Consider the following 24,086-nt stretch of genomic DNA (forward strand, 5'->3'; position numbering starts at 1 on the left):
ATTCTGAGGGTATGTACGTGAGGATATTCTCACACCTACAGGAAAGCTAAAACTTTTCATAGAGCAAACCATTCAGTACGGTTTCTAAAAATCTGGTTGGGATAACTGCTGTTACATCTGGGCTTTCATGGTGCTGGCATTATGCTTCCCATATTTGTCCAAGTCCTACAGATATTTTTAAGGAACTGCGAGTCAACCAAGGCCAGGTATATGTGCTAACACTAGAGCAATGGATTCTACCCACTTGGAAAAATCTTCCTTTCCATGTTTCCTAATTCCACCCATTTTTAAGGGTATGATCTTTTTCCCTTCAGAGTTCTCCCAGGGCCCTTAAACCTAGACGTGCTTTCTTATTTCTAAACTTTCCCTACCTCAGTATCCTTCCAAGAGCTTTTCCTCTATATCTCATACAAATCTCTGCTTGTCTCTGCTGTTACACTTATCATAGGATGGCCTCAAATTGTTTTCGGATATTTAGGTTGTCCCTGCAGCTAAATATGCAGGGACAACCTGAGGCCAAGAAATAGGTGTAATTCACAGAACCTAACTTTGCTTCTGTCATACAGGAAAAGCACAATATTTACTGAACTAAAACAAATCCAACTACTGTAAAAACTTTTTCCTTAACACTTCACTTGGCAGTCAATCATGCATTTTTTTTTGTGATAACACTTCCACTTTCTTGAAGTGTTACTTAAATTTACTTAAAAACATTCATTTGACAATGAATGAAACTCGACTATGAATCAGGTATTCCACTAGATGCTAAAAAAAAAACCCAGAGTAAGGTGTCTTCTACCCTCAAAGGGCTCACATCCTAATGCAGGAAACGCATGAACAAGAAATGACCATACAACGTATTAAGTCCACAGGGTTATGGGTAGCAGACTACCTCTTTGGGGAAACTGAGGAAAATTCATTTCTCCTGAGTTCAAATTTGGATATTGTCTCTCCAAGCAGAATCTAAGATATTTGAGGCATCTTGGAGTATTCTTTTATTCTTCACACCATAGTACCTAGGAAATAGTAGGCACTTAGTAAATGGATATTGATTTAATTTACTAATTTCCTAGCTACAAGTATACATTTTTGGAATCTGTTTATCTTTGACGTTTAGTACAGAGTTTCAGCAATAAACTTATTCTAATTTCCTTAAAAAATGATACAACAAAGCTAGGGTTGACTCTTAGGAGGGATTAAAAGTTACTCACAATACACATGATTCTTCCCTCTTTCTCTTTTTTAATTAAGTAGACTCCATGCCCAATGTGGAACTTGAACTCACAACCCTGAGATCAAGAGTCACATGCTCTACTGACTAAGCCAGCCATGTGTCCCCCCCACATGATTCTTCTGAAAATCTCCATTAAATGCAAGAAGATATGTGTCTATATGTAAAAAATTGGCGTGTTGATCCTGATAACATCTTGCATCTTATATAAAAGAACTGGGAATTCAGACTATAGATTCAGATACAATCCCACATTCTTTCTCTGATTATGATACTATACAATGTTTCTTAAGATGTTACGGTTGTCATTTTTATATTAATAAAACTATAGCATATTCCTAATATTCTTAAGTTTTTTGAGTGAAGCCCATGCATTACTCATTTTTGTATTGACTTCATCAAGTGCAGTATGTAACACATGAATACGTTTGTTGAGTTGACTTCTTACTATATTCTCTTATTTGCTATTTCTGACTGTAAACCAGGCTTCAAATTCAGTTCTGAGGGAATATTCTGGACCAGACGTCCTGAATTTCTTTCTTTCACCAGCTTCAGGGAATGATAGAGTTAAAAGGGCAGGCCAGAATATATTTTGTTATTTTTTTTTTTTATTACTTTGAATACATGTTGGTTTCCTAAGTCTTAGAATTTATTACTGAATTACCAGGAACATCCAAACTTATTGAGTGCCAACTACATACGAGGTGTTATGCTAAATATTTTCACATACTTTATCTTCTTTGATCCTCACAAAAACCCATCATGGTCTGAGGCACCTGAGGTCCAGAGACACCGTTAGTTGTCAAAGATCACATAAACAGAAAATGAAGTCATTGTATTTGAACCAAGGCACGCATGCCTCAAAAGAATCATTTTCCCCCCTACACCATACTACCTCAGTCAACTTAGTTTATTATACTGTATTTAATAAAGGTCTACTGAAAATGTAATGCATGCCATGCCCTATGCCATAAAACAGGATTGAGAAATAAAAAAGATACGGCTTTCATTTTCTAGGGGTTAAAGTCTACCGATCATGTGGGAAAATGATTTCAACTCAATATTCAAAGAGAATTCCGAAGCTAGGCCTAGGCCCCTAGGTGAGAGAAGGCATCTAAAGAATACAGGGGCCCTGAAGTGCACACACCTTAGGCCATCTTCGGGGCTCTGTGAGCAATTCAACAAGATGGGGAGCTAGAACATATGGAGGTGTGGGAGGTGATGACACATCCTTGCACACAACAAATTTGAATAAATTCAGTGAATCTGTCCATTCACAGTGATTTTAAATTCTCTAGGAAGAAAAAAGAATGAAGCGGCCTGTTTGACCAAATTAATCAGTTTATTATCTAACGTGATAGGTGAATTCAGTGGAAAAACACCTGTCTGTAATTCTCTGTACCCCTAGCTTTGGACTGTTTTGCAGCCACAGTCAGAAAGTTACTGCTCTGATGCAGAGTTGGAGTCAAATGTAGATCCATTTCCAAGGTAGTTTTTGAAGTTGAGGGGCTCTGCTCATTCAACAGAGCTTACAATTTACTTGTGTGGTTGAGTTGGCAGATACGGGCTCAAGACCGAGCTCTGCTTTGATGTTCTGGAAAGTGTGCCATGACTACTCGTTGAGAGGGGGCTTACAGGAATATCATGGTTCCAGGTGCTGTAAATGACATTTGAGGAGTAGGACCACTAAAGAGCAAAGGAAGATGTGGTTTCCACTTTTACCTCCATATTGAGGAGGTAATAAAGACTGGATATTTTAAGAACAGGCCAGAATGTTTGAAGCTTCTGAGATATATGGAGCTATTACTACTTTGGAAGATGGCAGAGAGCGTCACCATTTAATACAAACTTACTTGAATTTAGGTTACATTGTTGTTTATTTGTGGAATTCAATTGGGAATCTGTGACTCAGCTGAAATGGCACCTCCTTTATGCAGCCTTATCTGACTGCATTGCCAGAATGATCTCTCACGCCTTGGAGAAAATAATGTTTTCTATTTTAAGCTACAGCTATATATCTGTATGAACCAATACTCAACTTAGACGGTATGTTCCTTGAATGCAGTGGGGCCCACATCTGATTTATACTTTTAAGTAAATTTCCCTTAGCACTTACAAGCCTTGCCAACATCAGGCATTTATTTAAATAATTATTGAATAAACTTTAACAAGGCATGCCAGAGTTTTGATAGTAACTTGTTTTTATGATAATCAATATTTTTATTGAAGTTCCAATTTCTTTAATAAATAAATGCTTACTTATGGGAATAGAAAAACCACAAAACTACACAGTCCCTATCTTGGACTTTGGGATATAAATATGTGAAAAATCAAGCCCATACGTGTAAGTCAGCTTTTTATTTTATTTTTTTTTTATTTTTTATTTTTTTTTTATTTTTTAATATATGAAATTTACTGTCAAATTGGTTTCCATACAACACCCAGTGCTCATCCCAAAAGGTTCCCTCCTCAATACCCATCACCCACCCTGCCCTCCCTCCCACCCCCCATCAACCTCAGTTTGTTCTCAGTTTTTAACAGTCTCCTATGCTTTGGCTCTCTCCCACTCTAACCTCCCTTTTTTTTTTTTTTTTTTTTTCCCTTCCCCTCCCCCATGGGTTTCCGTTATGTTTCTCAGGATCCACATAAGAGTGAAACCATATGGTATCTGTCTTTCTCTGTATGGCTTATTTCACTTAGCATCACACTCTCCAGTTCCATCCATGTTGCTACAAAAGGCCATATTTCATTTTTTCTCATTGCCACGTAGTATTCCATTGTGTATATAAACCACAATTTCTTTATCCATTCATCAGTTGATGGACATTTAGGCTCTTTCCATAATTTGGCTATTGTTGAGAGTGCCGCTATAAACATTGGGGTACAGGTGCCCCTATGCATCAGTACTCCTGTATCCCTTGGATAAATTCCTAGCAGTGCTATTGCTGGGTCATAGGGTAGGTCTATTTTTAATTTTCTGAGGAACCTCCACACTGCTTTCCAGAGCGGCTGCACCAATTTGCATTCCCACCAACAGTGCAAGAGGGTTCCTGTTTCTCCACATCCTCTCCAGCATCTATAGTCTCCTGATTTCTTCATTTTGGCCACTCTGACTGGCGTGAGGTGGTATCTGAGTGTGGTTTTGATTTGTATTTCCCTGATAAGGAGCGACGTTGAGCATGTTTTCATGTGCCTGTTGGCCATCCGGATGTCTTCTTTAGAGAAGTGTCTATTCATGTTTTCTGCCCATTTCTTCACTGGGTTATTTGTTTTTCAGGTGTGGAGTTTGATGAGCTCTTTATAGATTTTGGATACCAGCCCTTTGTCCGATGTGTCATTTGCAAATATCTTTTCCCATTCCGTTGGTTGCCTTTTAGTTTTGTTGGTTGTTTCCTTTGCTGTGCAGAAGCTTTTTATCTTCATAAGTAAGTCAGCTTTTTAAAGCACAGGCAGGCACCTTGATATAAAAGTGTTTCTGTTTTTACATAATTTTACATTTTGCTTAATTTGCTAAGTGTAACTTTATGAAAAGAATGCTTTGGGTTCCTTCTCTTCCATGATAGTTTTTGACAGATGAATGAACAATGTGGACATAAAAGTTTTACACACTTGTTAGCAAATGTTTACTGGACGGTGAAATATACTGTAATAGCTAGGTAAGGTACCAGGAGGCTTGTGCTGCTGCATGTATGTGAATATTCAATAATCAAGAGAAAGAGTACTTCAGGATTCACCTAATTCAATTCAATTCAATTCATTTCAGTTCAATTCAATTCAATGCAATTGAAATACTGTACTTGAAAAGTTGGGAGTGCATTAGCTTATATTCAGGATGAGTTATGCCATCAAGATCTTTGACCTTTCTCATTTTGGTAATTCAGATCTACTATCTTTAAATGCCAATGGGAACATACCCTAACAAAGATTAACTTCAAAAGAGAGCACTTTGTCAGTCCCCTGGCATTTGGCCTATGAAAAGTTATTTGACCCATTTCCTCACGTGTAAAATGCGAATACCAACAATATCTACTTAACAGGGTAATTTTGGAAATTAAATGAGATAAAATAAACGCTTTGTTAACACTCAGGAAATCTTAGCTATTACGGTAGTTAACTGTAAAAATAATGGGCAATTTGTTTTCTCCAATTTTAGGTAGTATGCTTTAAATTCTCTGTCTTTGGTCCTTATTACCCATATTATCCACTTATCATGAGAGGCAATACAGCACAGTGGTTAAGAGTGTGGGATTCGGGAGTCAAAAGAGATGAAGTTCAGTTGCTGTTTCCCCATTTAACAACCTGGGTGAACATGGGTGGGTTACTTAATTTTTATGCCTTGCCTTTCCCATCTGAAAAAAAGGAGGTAATAATAGAACCAACCTCAAAGAGTTGATATGAGGGCCAAATGAGTGTGTGGCTCACAGTATGTTCTAAGTCTTAACTACAATTTCCCACAGACAAAGGGAATTTGTATATGGCGAACTGAACACTGTATTAATTCTGCACCTTTCCTCCCCCAATCATAAGCTTAAAGAAGTAGAGAAACTCCGTGGACCAGAACATATTTAAATAAGGAAATATAATAGATTTATCATTAGCTAATAAGGTCTAAATATATTCTATAAACAAACATACAAATGTGTCATTTATGCTAATACAACAGAACACAGAATATCAAATCATAGGTTGTCAAGCTGATTTCCCACAGTACTTTGTATCCTTTGCATAGGTCTTAAATTCTACTGCAGACAGGGCATAGTTTATTTGAGGAACTAAAACAAGTCCACTGCAGCTGCTAAATAGTGTTCAAGGTGGGGAGTATTTGGAGATGAGGCTGGAATAGTGAGGGTGGTAGAACAAGAAAAGCCTTGCAAGTCACGTTTAGGACTTGATCCTAAAGGCAATGGGAAGCCATCAGTGTGTGCATGTTTTTTTTTTTTTTTTACGCTTTTATTGAGAAATAATTGACATACATAATTATATTAGTTTAAGGTATACAGCATGATAGTAGCTTCAGCTAACATCCAACTTTTCATGGTTACAATAAAAAGAAAACAACAAAAAAAAAGAAACAAGGAAAAAACTTTTCTCTTTGTGATGAGAATTCTTAGGATTTACTCTCTTAACAGCTTTCCTATATGTCATACAGCTGTGTTAGCTGTGGTCATCATGTTGTACATTCTATCCCTAGGACTTAATTATCTTATAATTGGAAGTTTGTTATCTTTTGACCACCTTCCCCACCCTCTGCCTTTGGTAACTATAAGTCTGATCTCTTTCTCTATGAGTTTTCTTTTCTTTCTTTTTCTTTCTTTCTTTCTTTCTTTCTTTCTTTCTTTCTTTCTTTCAATTTCACATTTAAGTGAGACCATACAGTATTTTTTGTCTGACTTATTTCAATTAGCATAATGGCTTTAAGGTCCATCCATCTTGGCAGGACTTGCTCTTTCCTTTCCCCCATGACTACATAATCCATTGTGCATACAGATGGACAATTATTTATCCATTCACTCATTGATGGGCATTTAGTTTGTTTCCATGTCTTTGCTATTATAAATAATGCTTCTACAAACAGGGCAGAGGATGCAGGTATCTTTTTGAGTCAGTGTTTTTGTTTCTTTTGGATATATTCCCAGAAGTGAAGTTGTGAGATTATATGGTAATTATATTTTTAATTTTTTGAAGATCTTCCACACTGTTTTCCATAGTTGCTGCACCAATTAAAAACCTATGAACAGTGTACAAGGAGTCATTAATAATTTTTAAGTACACACAAACAGATTTGGGTTTTCCAAATGTCATTCTGGCTACGTTATGAGAATGAATGAAGGGGACAAGAGTGAAAGAATACAAGGAATAATGGATGGTGTCCAGGGTTTCCTGACTAAGATGTAAGATCCTGGAATGCAGAGATTGTATCCAGTATGTGGGTTCCAAACACATTATCTAGACCAGTGCCTTTTATACATTTGGTAAAAAAACTCCTTAAATATGTGTGGAAGTAGTGCATGAAACCACATTTTTTTTTTTTTTAAACAATTTTTTTTTTTTAACGTTTATTTTTGAGACAGAGAGAGACAGAGCATGAACGGGGGAGGGTCAGAGAGAGAGGGAGACACAGAATCTGAAACAGGCTCCAGGCTCTGAGCTGTCAGCACAGAGCCCGACGTGGGGCTCGAACTGACGGACCGCGAGATCATGACCTGAGCCAAAGTCGGACGCCTAACCAACTGAGCCACCCAGGCGCCCCAAAACCACATTTTTTTTAAAGAAACATGGACAATACTATTCTAAAAGACTAGAAAAGCATGACCTGCTCAATGGATCTGCTAGAGAAATGCAGCCCTGACCACTTATCACTTCAATCACTTATTTGCCACTTAAAAATATGTATGTTATGAAGAAGTCCTGGAATCCTGTAATTCTAAGAAAAAAGTCATAATCAGGATATTCTAGAAATATGGTGGCAGGAACCCTATTTTTTTGAATTTACATAATAACATGCAGTATAACCATAACCCCTGACAACAAGACAGCTTCAAGAAAACAATTAGAAATCATTTCAGAAATGAAACTAGAACACAGGAGTGAATAAATAGGATGGGGGAGAATAGGAGAAAGTAATGAGAAATAGAAAATGCAAAGCATAAAAACACTGGCAATAAGAGAAGAGATAAAACGTTTCAGGTAAGTGATAACTACAGAAGATAGGCAAAGAAGATCCAATATATATGTAAGAGAAACTTCTGAAGCAAAGCCCAAGCAATGAAACAAAATAAATATGAAAAATTATAATTGGAGGAAATCTTAAAATTTATCTCAAGAATAACAACAACTACCTATGGGAAGAGCACACTTCATCCTTGGGAAAAACAGAACAAAACAAAAAAACACCTAAAATGACCAATATCAGAATACGGTCTAGTCAAACTCTTGGGCATTAAAGAAAAGGAAAGTATCATTGAGCACTGTACCTGTGGAAAAAAAAAAAAAAAACAAAACAGACTCTATCAAGCATTGAAAACTATGTTTTATATAGACAATGGGGCAACATGTTTATTAAGGAAAGAGGATCTGAACCATGGATTATAAATCTGGCCAAAGTGACCTTTACATATACAGGTCATGGACAACCCCTTAATAACTTGCAGGAGCTCAAGGAATATTGTTCCCATGAGCTCTTCCAGAGTAAAACAAAAAGAATAGAGAAACACTGACTTCCCATCTGATGAGGATCATTAACATTATATTTATTTGTAGAATTAATGCTAAATGAACTGAACTAGAACTAAAACTAAAATTGAAACTAAGGAGACAGCACAGGATCGAATGGTTGTATGTTTCAGGCAATGTACACGGAGCACACCCACTGAAAAACGGAAAGAAATGAAGAGTATATAGGAAAAATAGAAGGAATTTGCTGACTAACTATAGGTATTAGCAGAGTATCATTTACTTCAAATCCAATGCTTGGGAGAGGAATGAGAAGGGCAGAAGAGGTTACTAGTCAACTTCAATAAAGGTCACAGTAGAGAACCAACAGCAAATAGCCTCCTCTGCCCAACGTATTAACGTAAATGTAAATACTAGGAAAAAAAAAACCTTCTGAGTTTCAAATGGTTTACCAGGGTGCGAGTAACGGCAAGGAAAAGGAAAAACAGAGAGAAGGAGCGAAGTATACTTGCTTATCCTAAAAGTGGAAAAAAACAAAGAGCCAATGGAAAGATAAACCATAAATAGAGAACAAAACAGAACAATAGCTACCCACCCCTGTTGAGGCCACAGGGTACAGGCTAGACTTCTTTGAAAATAATTTTGTGTGTGTGGAGATTTGATTACAGAACCTGTAACCATTTTTTGCCATGATAAAACAAAATTAAATATATTTAAAAAAGCAGTCTCAATATTAAAATGGAACAAAAGAAGCTAATTATACATTGGTGTATCTATACTTACAAACTATTTTAAGTGACTTTAAAAAACAGGAATTGACTATATATTCCTAGCGAAATATATACTAAGTACAAAACAAACAGAAAAAAGAATAAATTTAAACTCTCCTTACAGAGTATTTTATTTGGTGGTCATGATGGTATGGTGATTTTGAGACTGCTATATGTGTATGAGGAGATAGATAAAATGAAGACAGCCGACCCTTGAATAACATGGGTTTGAACTGCATGGGTCCACTTATACGGGATTTTTTCCCAATAAACACAGTACAGTATTATAAATGTATTTTTCTCTGCCTTATGATTTTCTTAACATTTTTTCTTTAGCTTACATTATTATAGGAATACGGTATATATGATACATGGAGCATACCAAGTATGTGTTAAGCGACTGTTTCTGTCATCAGTAAGGCTTCTGGTCAACAGTAGACTGTAAGTAGTTAAGTTTTGGGGAGTCAAAACTTATTAAAGAATTTTTGGCTGCACAGGGTGTTGGTGCCCCTAACCTCCTCACATGGTTCAGGGCTCAAATGTAATTATTATGCTGTTATTGAGAGGTAGTATTTTCAATGTTGAAAAACAAGATTAAAATCAGTGATGGAAAGTACAAAAATGCTGAAGTCTTGAATTTTACCCGGGACTATCAGAATGAGGCAATATGGTTTTTTTAAATTTTTATTTATTTGTTTATTCATTTATTTATTTATTTTACTCCTAACTTATTTCATTGAAAAGGGCTAGAAATAATAATACCTCTAACATCCAGACTGTAGTTTCTGAATCTATTTCTGTTCTTAAAGAATTGGCTGATTCTTGGTGTAGGCCAGAAAAGGTCCAAGGTAGCCTTGAAAATGTAAACGTAGCAGATGGCAAAAAAGCAAAGACTAGTAGACAGGAAACAGACTCAGGAACTAGGATAAAGAATCTTCCATTGCTCAAAGATGGGCCAATTTTAACATCAATTAGGATAATAACTAATGAATTGAAACATATCAAATGTGCTTAAATAAATGAGTTAAAAACAAAACAGAACAAAGTTTCACTGGTCACTTTTAGAAAATGTAAGGAACCAATTAATTTTGAAAACTAATAACTAAAGGGAAGAGATCAAGTATTTATCTTGCATTTCCTGCATGATCTGTGCCTCAAAGTAATCAAGTAGTTGAAGGGGGGGTGGGGAGGCGGTTTTTAACAGAAGTAATCGAACCAATAAGCAAAAGTGAAATGACAGAATTAACATCTCACCATTCTGTAACCCTTAATGAATGGATCTGGGATCACTGTGGCTAATCAATCACAGAAAGAGACATGGAGTGAGAGAAGTTCTGAAACAGTCTTGTCCCAAACAAAACAAAACACACAAACAAAATAACCTGAATATAATCAATTCTCTAGATTTAAATGTCAATTACAGGAAACACAAGGGACAAGAATATGTGCAATGACACAACGTGGTGAAATCAACAACAGTCCTCAGAGGAGACGAACTTTGCAGAACAAACTGATTTCTGCAATGAAAAACTTTCAAGGAAAAAACAAATGCTGAGGGAGGGGATATTTACAAATCAAAGGGAACTGCAGAGATGTGTACCAACCAGTTACAAGAGATATACCTCATTTTGATCCAAGTTTACACAATGTATAAGATAAAAGATTATAAAATAATTGGGGAAATGTGAATATCAACTGTGTATCTTCATATACATTAAGAAATCAGTGCTTTTAAAATAGATGTGATATTGGTACTGTGGTTTCTTTTTGTTTAAAAGAGGTTGTTCTTTTTAGAGAAACATACTGATATATTTTGGTTGGAATAATATGATGGATGGGCTATGGGGTTGGAGGAAGGAGTGGGCAGGGATATAGACGAAACAAGATAAGCCACACAGAGAATTATCTAAGCCAGTTGAGAGAGACACACATTGAGTTTCTGTTTTTCTCTGTATTTCTGCATATGATAGATTTTCCACAATAAAATATTGTTAAAAACTGTTTTTACCATCCTTGCGTTGTAAGTGAAAGGCATTCTTTCAATTCTTAAAACTGCCAGTATGAAGTCATTCTAGTTTTTTTCAAATCTTAGTGACACTCTCCATAATTTTTAAGTGATCAAACTTGAAATTAAATTAAGTTACCCATGAAGTCTATGTCGTCTAGTCTGAGTACACCTCTGGACTGTAACTTGATGTAAAAAGATTACAGAAATCCCTATCTGAGGTTTATTGTCCTTAGAAAGGATAATGCATAGTTTTTATTCCATCTTTCTAATTAGTAATTTAAGCATATGTTCAGCATTTAACTCTAAATGTTTGCCTTTTCCCCAAGCTCAAAGACAGCTGTCCAAGATTTGAATGCCAGAAAACATTTAAATATCAACATCTGTTGAATTATGTTAATTTAGTGTAATATAATTGGGCATGAGTTGGAATTGATCAGAAGTATATGAAGTAAACAAAGGTAAATTCACAACAATATCTTGGCATACAAACAAATCACTACAGAGTGATGAAAAAATATTTCTGAAGAGAAAGAGCAAGGAAAAAATACTGATTATAAAGAAGGGGATTCTTTTGAAAACATAGATCTAACTCTATGAGACATTGTTTTGTGATTTTTGTATTTATTTTTAAGTTGCCTCATAATTGAAAGGTAGTTAAAATCAGCCAAAACAAGTGATAGTTAAATGTTTCATATTTGAATATTTTTATAGAACATTAAATAAAACATTCCAATTACTTATATATGCACTGACTTTTTTAGATTTCAGGATGATCCCTGTTATGTTATAAGCAGTTACATATATCACAATTCAAGAGTTGATATAATTTCTGTTCTATAGACATAAAGTATCATTAAAATTTTTTTTTAAATGTTGACTTATTTTTTGAGAGAGAGACGGAGACGGAGTGTGAGTGGAGGAGGGGCAGAGAGAGAAGGAGACACAGAATCTGAAACAGGCTCCAGGCTCTGAGCTGTCAGCACACAGCCCAACGAGGGGCTTGAACCCATGAACTGAGAGATCATGACCTGAGCTGAAGTCGGACACTTAACCCACTGCGCCACCCAGGCGCCCCTGAAATAGCATTTTTAAATTCGCTGTGTTTTCAGTGTGGCAGATGAATCTACTAGGCTCATTCTGGAGGCTTGTAAGGTACGGATTATGAAGCAGTAGCTGTTGTTTATGGTATTGCTGATTTAAAATATTAACCTTCACAGTAATTCTTTTACTAATCAACTAGGATTACTTGTTGTTTTGGGTTGTATTCTGGCACATAGACACATCGGATGAGCAGATCCTCAAATGTACTCGTAATGAAGTTATAATCCATGCGGCAGTAGAGATACAAATGGTTGTATCTTCATGATTTCCTAGGGGAACCATCTTTGGGAGTTAAAGGTTAGTTTTGTGTCCATGCCCATTTAATCACAGGACCAATTTGCAGAGTGCCAACTGTGAAACAGACACCTGTCTGAAGGAAACGGGACTCCACAAGACAAATTTATTTGTCCAGGTCACTGGAATGGTTTCACATGCTATTTTCCGTTATTAGTGACCATGGCCAAATTCAACTGTTGTTCTAGAGATGAGAGGCTGCGTATACTTTTAGTCATTTGAAATCATCCAATTGAGCTACCAGATTTCAAGAAAGAGGGCCATTGTCATGCATGTTTTACCGGGAAGTACTTGATTGTTTTTTTATTTACCATACAGTGGACATATTACATATTTCCAAATGGCAAATCCCTTTTTTACCAGTGTGGATTACTCATATTACACTGAAAAGCAATCTCTCAAAATTCTAATTGGCTGATAAGTAACTTTATTTAGTATAATCACAATTTAAAATAATTATCCATAATCATTAGTGTAAAATTTTGGCAAGGAAGGTCAGAACTTCTAGATGCCAAAAGGACAGGAGGCATGAGAACTGGCAATTTAAGAATAGTGCCTTTTTTAATACAATATAATAATTTGACCATATAGCATAAAACGGATTAAATTCCTTAAAAATCATTTTATGTTGTATATGTGGTATATTTCCAATTATTCTACTATAAATATCTATACCTAAAAGCTATTAAAGATTTAAATTAGAACACATATGCAATTAAATATATTCCAATTGAACAACTTTGGAATGTATACATTCTCATTAAAGAGAATATGTAAAAATATTCTACCTGTTCATTCATGCATACATATGAATGAATTAACAATTCCAAAATACACTTCTAGGTGTAGGATTGGGTATACTTTTTTAAAACAATGAAATGTAATGTTAATTTTAGTTTGTAAAGAAAAAAATGATAACATAATAGACATTTTACTTTTAAAATTAGTATTTAAAAGCAGTTTCAAACCATTATTTTGGACATATAAACGTAAGGTACATCAAACCTGAAATGCTGAGTGATATAACTTGCTTCAAAATATGGTGTTGAATCATTGATTTAATATGACAAAGAAGGATTTGTTTTAAAATCCTAGATTTGTTAACATAGGATAGGCAACTTCTCATCTTAAAAATTAAAATGAAGCATCATTTACTTTTGTTAACGTATTTAATTTTGTCGATACATTTCTGTGAAGAGCACACTGAATAAATATAGTCCACGTCATTAACAAGCACTCTAATGAACAGTTATCCTGTCCCAATTTATTAACAGCTGCTCAAAAATGCAGGGATTAATAGTTTCATTTATTTTTGGCAAACCTGCAAAATGACAAATAGTTTTATATCTGTTGCAAATTAGATCTCCTTCTCCAATACCAGATGACATGATGGGGAAGACTGAGCAAACCCAATCCTTGAACATCTCTGGATCTTTAGAAGATCAAATAAAGAACAGCTATAATTCTATTTGTTACAGCTAGAACACAATACAGTGATCTGTATCATCATGGAAACATGAATATGCTCTGTATTAAAGTAAATAAGAATGTTCTTCTAACTTAATGGAAGACAGTTGACATGAATGTGTGTGTGTGTGTGACAGAGAGAGAGAGAGAGAGAGAGAGAGAGAGAGAGAGAGAGAGAATGTGATGGGATTTGTTGTTTTTCTGATAAAATCTATTGTCATTATTTTCATGTTAGGAGACTCTTTACTACTAATCAGGGGAGAGGACAGCAAAGAAAAAAAGGTTGATTTCTTTCTTCTCACTATTAGTTGCTAACATAAGAAATAGAACAACAGCATCCAGGGATTATCAAATTATTTGACACTAAGTAAATAAATAATGTAATGCTACTAAGAACTAAGTAAAAGTGAATTAACACATGTTTTTAAAAGGCATTTAAAGATATTAAGTAGAATTTAATAATAACAATAAGAATGCTTTTACTTAATTTCAAATTATATATCAGACAGTTGGATGATTTAGCCCTTTGTGCCTCAGAAGAATAAATGACAAAAATCATGTAAGTAAAGAATCAGAATAGATTAAAGAAAAAAAGATACCAGATCTAAAAGGAAAGGCCCTGATATGATCAAAATAATTCAATAAAATTGCTGATAATTTTTGTTTATCAATCCTTTTGTATGGAGTCTTAGAATTACAGGGGCACCTGGGTGGCTCAGTCGGTTGGGCAGACGACTTTGGCTCAGTTTATGATCTCACAGGTCGAAGGCTCATGAGTTCGAGACCTGCATCGAGCTCTGTGCTGACATCTCAGAGCCTGGAGCCTGCTTCCGATTCTGTGACTCCCTCTCTCTCTCTGCCCCTCCCCTGCTTGCGCTCTGTCTCTCCGTCTCTCTCTCAAAAATAAATAAACATTAAATTTTTTTAAAAGAATAATAAAGACTAATCATAAGCATAAAGAAGTATTTAAAAAAAGCAAGATATTTTCAAGAATGGTACATCATTTAGTATCAGGCATCACTTAATGTATGTTTTACTAACTTTTGCTTTGGGAAGCTTTAGAAACAATATGAAAATATGAAATTATTTAATTGGAGTTTTAAATGAGGTGAAAGCAGAGGAAAAGAACTTTCTAACTTTGAAAAGTATAAAATTATATTTGACTAATGAACTAAAAAAATGGAAGGCTTGGATACCAAGTCTGGAATTAAAGAGAAAGATATGGGTTGAAGCAAGAAATCTAGATGCGACTAGTGTTTCTATAAAACACTTAGATGCACTGCCCCCAAGGTTGAGCTGAGTGTGTGAATGAGTGTGAATATGTGTGAGTGTGTGTCTCATTTTGGCTAACAATCTACTTCAGGCAATGACCACTCAAAAACTATGCCTGTTAATTATTAAATATTGACAGTGATACGTAGTAAGTAGTGGTTTTAAAAAATTAAAATTGTGTCTGCTTTCATGTATTTATTTTTTAAAAAAAATTTGTGTTTCCCTAAGTTTTTATTTGTGTTTTCAAAGGTTTTAGGGTATGTAAAAATGACAACACAAAGAAGAGACTCAGACACTCATTCAACGTTAGATGAGGGATAATATACAATAAACTTAAGACTAAATGCCACAGTAAGAAAATGGATAGAGAACTTTTTTAAAGTTTATTTATTTTGAGAGAGAGTATGAGTGGAGGAGGGGCAGAGAGAGCGAGAGAGAGAGAGGGAGAACGAGTATTCCAAACATACTCCTTGCTGTCAGCGCGGAGCCCAATGAGGGGCTCGACCTCACGCACCGTGACATCATGAAATGGGCCAAAACCAAGAGTCAGATGCTTAACTGATGGAGCCACCCAGGTGCCCCGTGAAAATGGACAGAGAACTCTTCAGAAATAGAAGGACGGCTAGAACTAATGAAACGAAAATGTCAGATGGGAATAATCAAAAATATATAAGCAACACGGATGAATGCAAGATGGGAAACCATTAACCTCAAGCACTGCGAGGCAAAATCTTGGTGGATCACAGCAAATGAATATAAGAGGAGAATGTTATGGTGAAAAATTTTCACACCACTCAGTGCCTGACACACCTGCTCCAGGATGAGGGCTTCCCCCCAGGGAATAAAAAATGGAAGCAGCAAACTAAAAGGAAGATGAGTGGCACTAATATTGCTTGAATCAATGAGATTATATCATACCTCTGTTTATAATTTGAGTTTAAGTTAGTTTACATTATCTATGTTAAGAATGAGTCCAAAGTTTGATGCCAGGACCCATTAAGTATCATGACTGAGAAGATGGAGAATGTTAACGATGTTTACAACAAACATTTGTATTTCATTAATAACTGTGGATATGATTAATGGCATGTTATGCCGAGCACTGCTGATGGCGGCTGAAGCTCGGGAGCGATGGGTGAAGAGTGTGAAGCCAGTTGGGGAACCCAGAGGAACACTGCCCTTTCGGGAGGAAGAAGAGCAGGTTACCGTGACAGAGTCCACTGCTGATGAGGTAGGGCTTCCTGAGAGAACTGACTGGAATTATTGAAGTACGTTGGTTGTTTAAAGGAGACTTTAATAGGTTGTCACCTCTTGGGTACTGTTAGCCATAAAAGAAGTCTCAGAGTTGGAAGAGACACAACTGCCCTGTGCCCATCACCGACTGAAAGAGCCTAGATGAACAGTAAAGTGGATGTGGCCAAAAAAAAAAAAAAAAAAAAAGAGACATAGGGTAAACTGGATACCTGGAACACTACCGAATCGCATTATACCCCTCTATGGAGGTCTTGAAGATTCTCCTGCGGAGCTGAGGGCGAGAGGTAGTACATCCCACAGGCGACAGCCATCACTGCACGGCCCTGGATTCATTCAGAGCGTCCGCGAGGACTGCCCACCCCAGGAGCCTGCCTCAGAATCTCAGCTTTGAGTCATTAACGGCAGACCACTTGTGCATTTATCTTTTCGTACCTGCCTGCTATGTTTTGCGAGGAAATGATCCTAAAATTTATTGATTTAATGCCTTGCAGTTCTCTCTTCTAACCTTTATATTTTCCACAAGTTGAGAAAGGGAAGTGCAGTCAGTCATCCAAAAGGGGTAAGAAAAGTCAAGACGATATTAAAAATACTAGAAAGAAAATGGCTTTCAAGAAAGAAACGGAGAAAAACACATATAAATAAGGAAGGTGAAGAATTTTGTGCCTTGCGCTTAATAAAACTGGTAACAAAAATTAAACTTGAGTGAGTCTTTCTCTCCTTGGGCTGATTTCACCTTTACAAACTGCCCCGTGCCGAGCACAAATGTTACTCTTAGAGACACAAGAAAATATACTGCATCCACAAAACAAGACACGGAGGATATATGAAATGAATGTTCAAGGAAACAAGGTGAGCTCTTGGAAATGAAAAGCGTAAGGGAATTTTTTTTTTTTAATCAATAAAAGGTTTGGGATATAACATTGATAAAATTGCCCAGAAATCTTTGAAGACAACAATATATAAAAGAGAAGTTAAGAAAAATTGGAGGATCATTGGAGGGCACTCCAACATCCAAATCGCAAGAGAGCAGAGAAAATGGAAACCATCGAGAACTACAGGCACTAGAGTAATGCCTTCAAAATCCTGGGGCAAAAATGGTTCTCAAATCAGAATTCAATTACCAGCTGAATCAATCAGTGTAAGACTAGAATAAACAGATTTTTAGACACACAAAGTCGCACAGATTTAACCACGACTGTTCTCTTTCTCAGAAAGCTCAGGAGAAATCATGGCGTGGGACCCAGGGAACAGGGAAATCCCATGTCGGAGAGTCGAGGGAAATCCCCAGGGCGGTAACGAAGAGAGATCACAGGATATCAGCTGTGCAGCAGGTCCAGACGGCAAACAGTTCAGAATCGATTGAGAAATGAACAGCTCCAAGAGGGATGCCACCACGAAAAAGAACTGAGAGGAGCCACACTGCTTTGTGGTGGTTGATGAACTGGGGTGAGGCACACAGAAAACAAAGCAATGAAAAACAAGACAGCTATCTCCGTGACAACAGGAAAATTATACATCTATGAATAATATTTACATACATAATCACATGAATGCAAACAGTGAATATTGATTTGGTCGGACGATTATGATATAGCTGCTAGAGAGAGAGAGAGAAATGAAGACACTGTGTGTGCGTGCGTGTGTGTGCGTGTGTAAGGCATACAGCAGGAAGTCAGTAGGTAGTATCAAACTAAGAACTTCAAGAAATAGTAACATAAGCATGTAATTTAGGTTGATACTAGAAGAAATGGCTAAAAGGGTTGGACGTGTTTTCTTCTGCAGGGTAAACTCGGACAACGGGGAAGGACAGGTCTCGGGCCTGCTGTCCGTTGTTATAAGTCTTATAGAAATGATTTGACATTCTAAACTAGGTACAAGAAAAATATAATAAAAACATAAAATTTAACAAGTGCTTAGGAAACACGCATGTGGAAGTAACAATACCACACTTGGAAAGAAAATGGCTTTCAAGAAAGAAACATGGAAAAATACATATAAATAAGCTAACATCTGAGCTCTTCCATTTTAAATGCCTTACAGGCATTGACTCATCTATTTCTCACAATAATGTTATGGGGCAGGTACTACCATCTTCTCTGTTTCACAGATAAGTAAACTGAGGGACAGAGAGGCTTAGGATTTTGCTCAGGATCACCCAGCTGGTGAGTGGAGAAGTGGGAACAAGAAGGCAGGCCCTCTAACTGTAGAGGTCCCTCCGTGGACTCAATCAGAGCACTTTACTGCTGCGGATTCAATTTTAAATTCATTCTACAAGTATTTTATGTAACGAATAATTTTTTTACATCATCTTCTTAGCTTGCTTCCATATATACTTTTTTAAGTTTATTTATTTATTTTTGAGAGAGAGGGAGAGAGAGAGAGAGCACAAGTGGGGGAGGGACAGAGAGAGGGAGACAGAGAATTCGAAGCAGACTCCAGGCTCTGAGCTGTCAGCACACAGCCCAACGAGGGGCTCGAACCCATGAACCAGGGGATCATGACCTGAGCCGAAGTCGGACGCTTAACCGACTGAGCCACCTAGGCGCCCCTGTAACGAATATTTATTGTCCATGCATCAGGCATTGTTTTTGGTATTGGGGATACACCAGTATGAAAAGCAAAGGCCTGCTGTCATGAAGCTTAAAGAGAAGGGGAACAGGGACAATCAGGAGACAGATTAAGCAGAGTCTAATGGTCCCCGTGGACAGAGCTTTTTTCACACTGAGGAGACAGACTTGACGGAGATGGGAAGCTATAAAGATAGCTTCAGGGAGAGGGAACAAACAGCACGTGCTAGGGCCCTGAGGCTTGAGTGGGGTCCATGTGCTAGGGGAACAGGAAGCTGGGGGAACAGGATGAAGACCACCGTGCAGGAGTAGAAGAGTAAGACTAAGTAAAGTGGGAGAAGATGACAGGGAGGAAGCAAAGAAGGGCTGGGCCTGATCACAGATGGCCTTGATGGCCAACATAAAGACTTTGAAATGATATGGAAAGCCAAGGGGGGATTTTATTTAAAATTTCTTAGAGAAGATCTTTGTTGAGGTGTAGTTGACATAAGCAAAATGCACAGTTAAATGTACAATTGGATAAGCTCTGACATAGGTATATACATGTGAAACCATCGTCACAGTCAAGACAACAAAGATACTCATCACCCCAACAGTTTCTTTATGCCCTCTGGTAACCTTCTCTCCAGTGCCTCCCTGGCCCTCGTCCCAGGCCCATGCAATGACTCATCTGCTTCCTGCCAGTTTAACATGCTCTTGATGCCCACTATTTTAGATCGTCTTTTGAAAAGCCTCATGAATCACACATCATTGTTATTATCACTTTATATAGACAAGGGTTGTTTACATTTACCTAAATCTTTACCAGTTTATTGGCTTTGCATTCATTCCTGCATCTCAGACTTTCCTGGGGAGATCCTTTTTTGGAAACACATCTTTTAAAAATTCTTCTAGCCAAGGTCTGTTGGTAGTAAATGTCCTTCGTTTTTGAACATCTGAAAATGTGTTTACTTCAAGTTCACACAGGAAAGGTGTTCTTCTAGGCTGCCAATCTATGTTCACTTAGTCCATTGTGTTCTAGTTTCATTGTTGCTGCCAAGACTCTGATTAAACATATCTTAGACTTTTTTTCTGGGTCTCTTAACCACTCTTTCATTTTTCCAACTCCTTGTGTTTTTATGCTATATTCTGGTCTATTTCGTGGACATATCTCCATTTCGCTGATTACCTCTTTAATAATCATATTTCTCATTTCTGATGATTATCTGGCTTTTATTAAACTTTGCCTATTAATGCCAATAGTGATCTGCGGCCTGCTCATTTTATTTCCATAAATATTTCATCCATAGTTATTTGTAATTGATACATGTACCTTTTATCCTGATTATGGTTACAATTTTAGGATCTCACATTCTTAGGGGTAAGTGTATTGGTTTTCCTTTGACTATCACTGATGGTCAACTTACATGTTTGACAGTTCTTGACTGCCTAACTTAGGCAAGCTAGTGGGTTCTCAGGTGAGTTTAATTTGTAGAACGTTGTACTTTAAAGCTGTATTGCTTGCTTGGGAATGTTAAACACAGCAGCTAGTGCACTAGCAATGGGAAGTCATGGAGGCAATGGTCTGCGGTCAGTTATCCTGTTAAAATTTGAGCAAGTGTAAATCTAAGGGCGGTAGTTCTGATCAATATTCCGATTGCCATTTTCATCTAAATAAAAATTAAGTCTTCAGAGACACCACATGCAAAATTTGAAAATGTACGTCTGAAACAATCAACTGAGAATAATAATAATTCTGTTAAAGGGGAAAAAAATAACACTGACTCAGCAATATAAAATGAACAAGAATCTAGAAGCACATCTTAAAAACAACATATTTTCTATATATTCATCTATATATTATTAGTATAAAAACACATGTTGCTTCTCAGAAGGTCTAAGTACCATTCAAGTTTGGGGAAAAAGACTAATTCTTCTTTTTTAAATTAAAAAATAAAATGATTGTTGTAAATCCTGACCTAATATTCATTAGTTATGAGAAACAGAAACTTTCTTTTCTTTTTAAAATTCATTCTTTATTTTTTACCAGCTTTAAAAAATATAGAAATAAAATGGTGTCTCTCTATTCATCACTAGTAATCTTGAAATATATTCTAATAAACGATGCATAAAATATTTCAAACTCTTTGGAACCAGAGTCAACCCAACTGTAATTCAGCCCATTCCTATTGGTATGCAAAACAAAACAAAACAAAACAAAAGAAAACAAAACAAGAGAGAGAGAGAGAGAGAGAGAGAGAGAGAGACATATAATCAGAAATAGAAGTGATTTTGAATTGCTTACCTGCTGGCTGTTTTCACAGAACAGTTTTTCTTGTGTCCTCTTTCAGCTCGGTTATCTCTCAGAAGCTGATGCTACATAAAGTGTCAAGACAAAGTTGTAGAAACAAAAATATTTTCATTATATTATTTTTAAGTAGAAAAAGTTCTCATTCAAAGGGACACTATTTGTTCACTTGCAGTGCTTTCCCGCCCCCGGTTTCTCTCAAAACAAAGACCGTGATTTTTGCTAGGGACGCCATGGCCACTCTTGTAAAACTGTTAGTAAGAGTTGGCAGTCCAGTGCTTTCCTGGCAAAAAAATCGCTCTTACAGCCACTTCATTTACAGTCCACAAACAGAGGTTCTAGAAGTCAGCTCTAATCCTGGTTCTCTGGAGTTGTCTTGGTTAAAGGAACATAACCTCTCTTGCCAATGGCCTCTGCCATTGCGTTCAAGTGTGAATTTTTTGAGACTTTGTCATTTATGCTGACATAAAAGATCTAATACTATTTTCTCTGTATCTACTGGCCTAACATGGTAAAGAAACACACTTAAAACATTCTTTTTCAAAGAAATTATTGGCTTGGAAATATATAATTAGAAAGTATGTATATGTATTTGATCGCCTCCTCAAAATGCTTCACCATCCACTTCCTTTCACACTTGCTTTACCCTAACTAATTGGAAAGAAAAAAAAAAAACAGAATAGTCAATACTCTTTACTATGTGTTCACTCAAACTGTAGCTTATCTTATTTATGCAGAAATATAATTATACACAAGGCTGGGCCAAAAAGAAGTTGCATAGCATATTAGAAATGAACCCTAACACACAACAGAAATCTTGGAAGTAATAATGCAGGAAAGGTCTACGTTCTAATCCCAGCTGTGCCAGTAACTAACAAGTTACCAGGTTTTAACAACAGATTTACCACCTACAAACTGTGTAATCTCAGGCAAAGTACTTAACCTCCACGTCCATCCGTAAAATGGGAGATAATAATAGTATCTACCTGTAGGGCCACTGTGAATGTCAAACAAGATAAACCATGCGAAATGCTTCGCACCATGACCAAAACATAAGTGCTGAGAAAATGGTTCAAATGCTACCATTATGATTATGATTAATGAACCTGGGTGTCAGTGGGTATTGTCTGACCAGGATCAATACCTTTGGATAAAAAAATGCTGTGAACTATTTAATGGCATTATTTAGAATCAGTTATAAAGACATATAGCCATCTTCGAGAAGGAATATAACTTAATTAGATCACCAAGAACAGGAATGTCTTAACTAAGTGTATCTTAAAACTCTCTTAAATACCTACTTCTTTCCTTCCCCACTACCACCTTCCGAGTCCAGACTATCATTGTCTCTTGCTTGCAGCGGCCTCCCTGACTCCAGACTCGCTCCTATCCAATTCATTCTCCACACTGCAGCCAGTAATTCTAAAATTAGATCTGGCTACATTACTCTCTGCAGATAAACCCCCAAGTCTTGTACAAGGCTTCCATGGCCATTCATAATTTGATTACATTTCTAAACTCCTAATTTATCACGCTTCCTCCTACTTCCAACCTAACCCTCTTACTTCTTCTTTTTAAAAACTTTAATTCCAGCTAACACGCAGGTTAAATATTAGTATCGGGTGTGCAATATAGTGATTTGACAATTCTACGTGCTCATTGTGCTAAGTGTATTTACTCTTAATCCCCTGGTCTATTTCACCCAACCTTCCACCCACCTCTCCTCTGGTGATGGTCACTAACCCCCTTCTTTCGAAATTACATATCCTGGTCACCCTGAGCCTGTTAGACTGGGGTGTGTCCCACATTCTTGCTCACCTGTGGCCCTTGGCTTCCGTTATGCATTGTGCTTGCGCCTCCAAGGTCCAGCACAATGTCTGGAACATTTTTAGTGCTCAATAAATATTTGTTGAATGAATGAATGATTGAATAAGTGAGATAAAGATATAGGGAGTGAGATCTAGTATCTGATAGGTAGTGAAGCTAGAGCTCATTATTACTACTTACAGAAAATGGCAACCATTTATCTTAAGTCCATTAATCTGAAAGTGTTTCAATTTAGAAACACTTCGTACCATGAAAACTAAATTGCTTCTGAAAATAAAAATAATTAATTACTTTGGCATTTCTAAGTCTAGTGCCTTTAAAAATATATATATACAAACCAACATTTGTGACACAGATAGCTAGAGGTGAGATGATAAAATCTCTACCTCCACCTGGAATGAATAGTAGTTAACTAACTTTTCTAATTTTAAGATAGAAGACAGATATGCGCACACTGTTCCTGAAGTTTGTGTGAAAGCAGTGAAAACAAAGAACTCAAAATCCCCAGCACAACAGTCTGGAATAAGAAAAGAATGCTACGGTTTAGTTTTGAAAATGCAACAGTAATGGCCCAAATAAATATTAGACTGTCCCTAGTAGGTCTGGATAGTTCTCAGAGAGGCTGCCATCTGGATCAGCTTAAACAAGCTAGCACCTTCTGTGAACTCTGATGTTAGAGCTCTTTCTATGAGATTTCTGAGAATTTCTTTTCTTCCTCAAATGTATAGTTTTGAGGGGCTTTGTGTATAAAAAGAGACACATACTGGAATTATTTAGTACAATACTCCTATGTTAAAAAGCCATCACAAATTTTCTCACTGTATCAGCACAACTC

General features: G+C 36.6%; 1 protein-coding gene across 3 annotated transcripts in view; it reads right to left on the minus strand.

The window, feature by feature from the left end:
• GPATCH2 (G-patch domain containing 2) overlaps positions 1–24,086 on the minus strand; it is a 175,953-nt gene that overhangs the window by 20,917 nt on the left and 130,950 nt on the right. For 2 of the 3 annotated variants that reach the window (XM_060644373.3, XM_078441041.2), the window contains exon 8: positions 21,422–21,492. In XM_060644373.3, the coding sequence (XP_060500356.1) occupies positions 21,422–21,492 (71 nt within the window). Of the gene's footprint in view, positions 1–892; positions 1,017–21,421; positions 21,493–24,086 lie in introns of all 3 variants that reach the window. The other variant, XM_060644374.3, reaches the window with a different exon arrangement.

The sequence above is a fragment of the Panthera onca genome, chromosome F1 (assembly GCF_046562875.1).
Source record: "Panthera onca isolate mPanOnc1 chromosome F1, mPanOnc1 haplotype 2, whole genome shotgun sequence".
Classification (NCBI taxonomy): Eukaryota; Metazoa; Chordata; class Mammalia; order Carnivora; family Felidae; genus Panthera; species Panthera onca.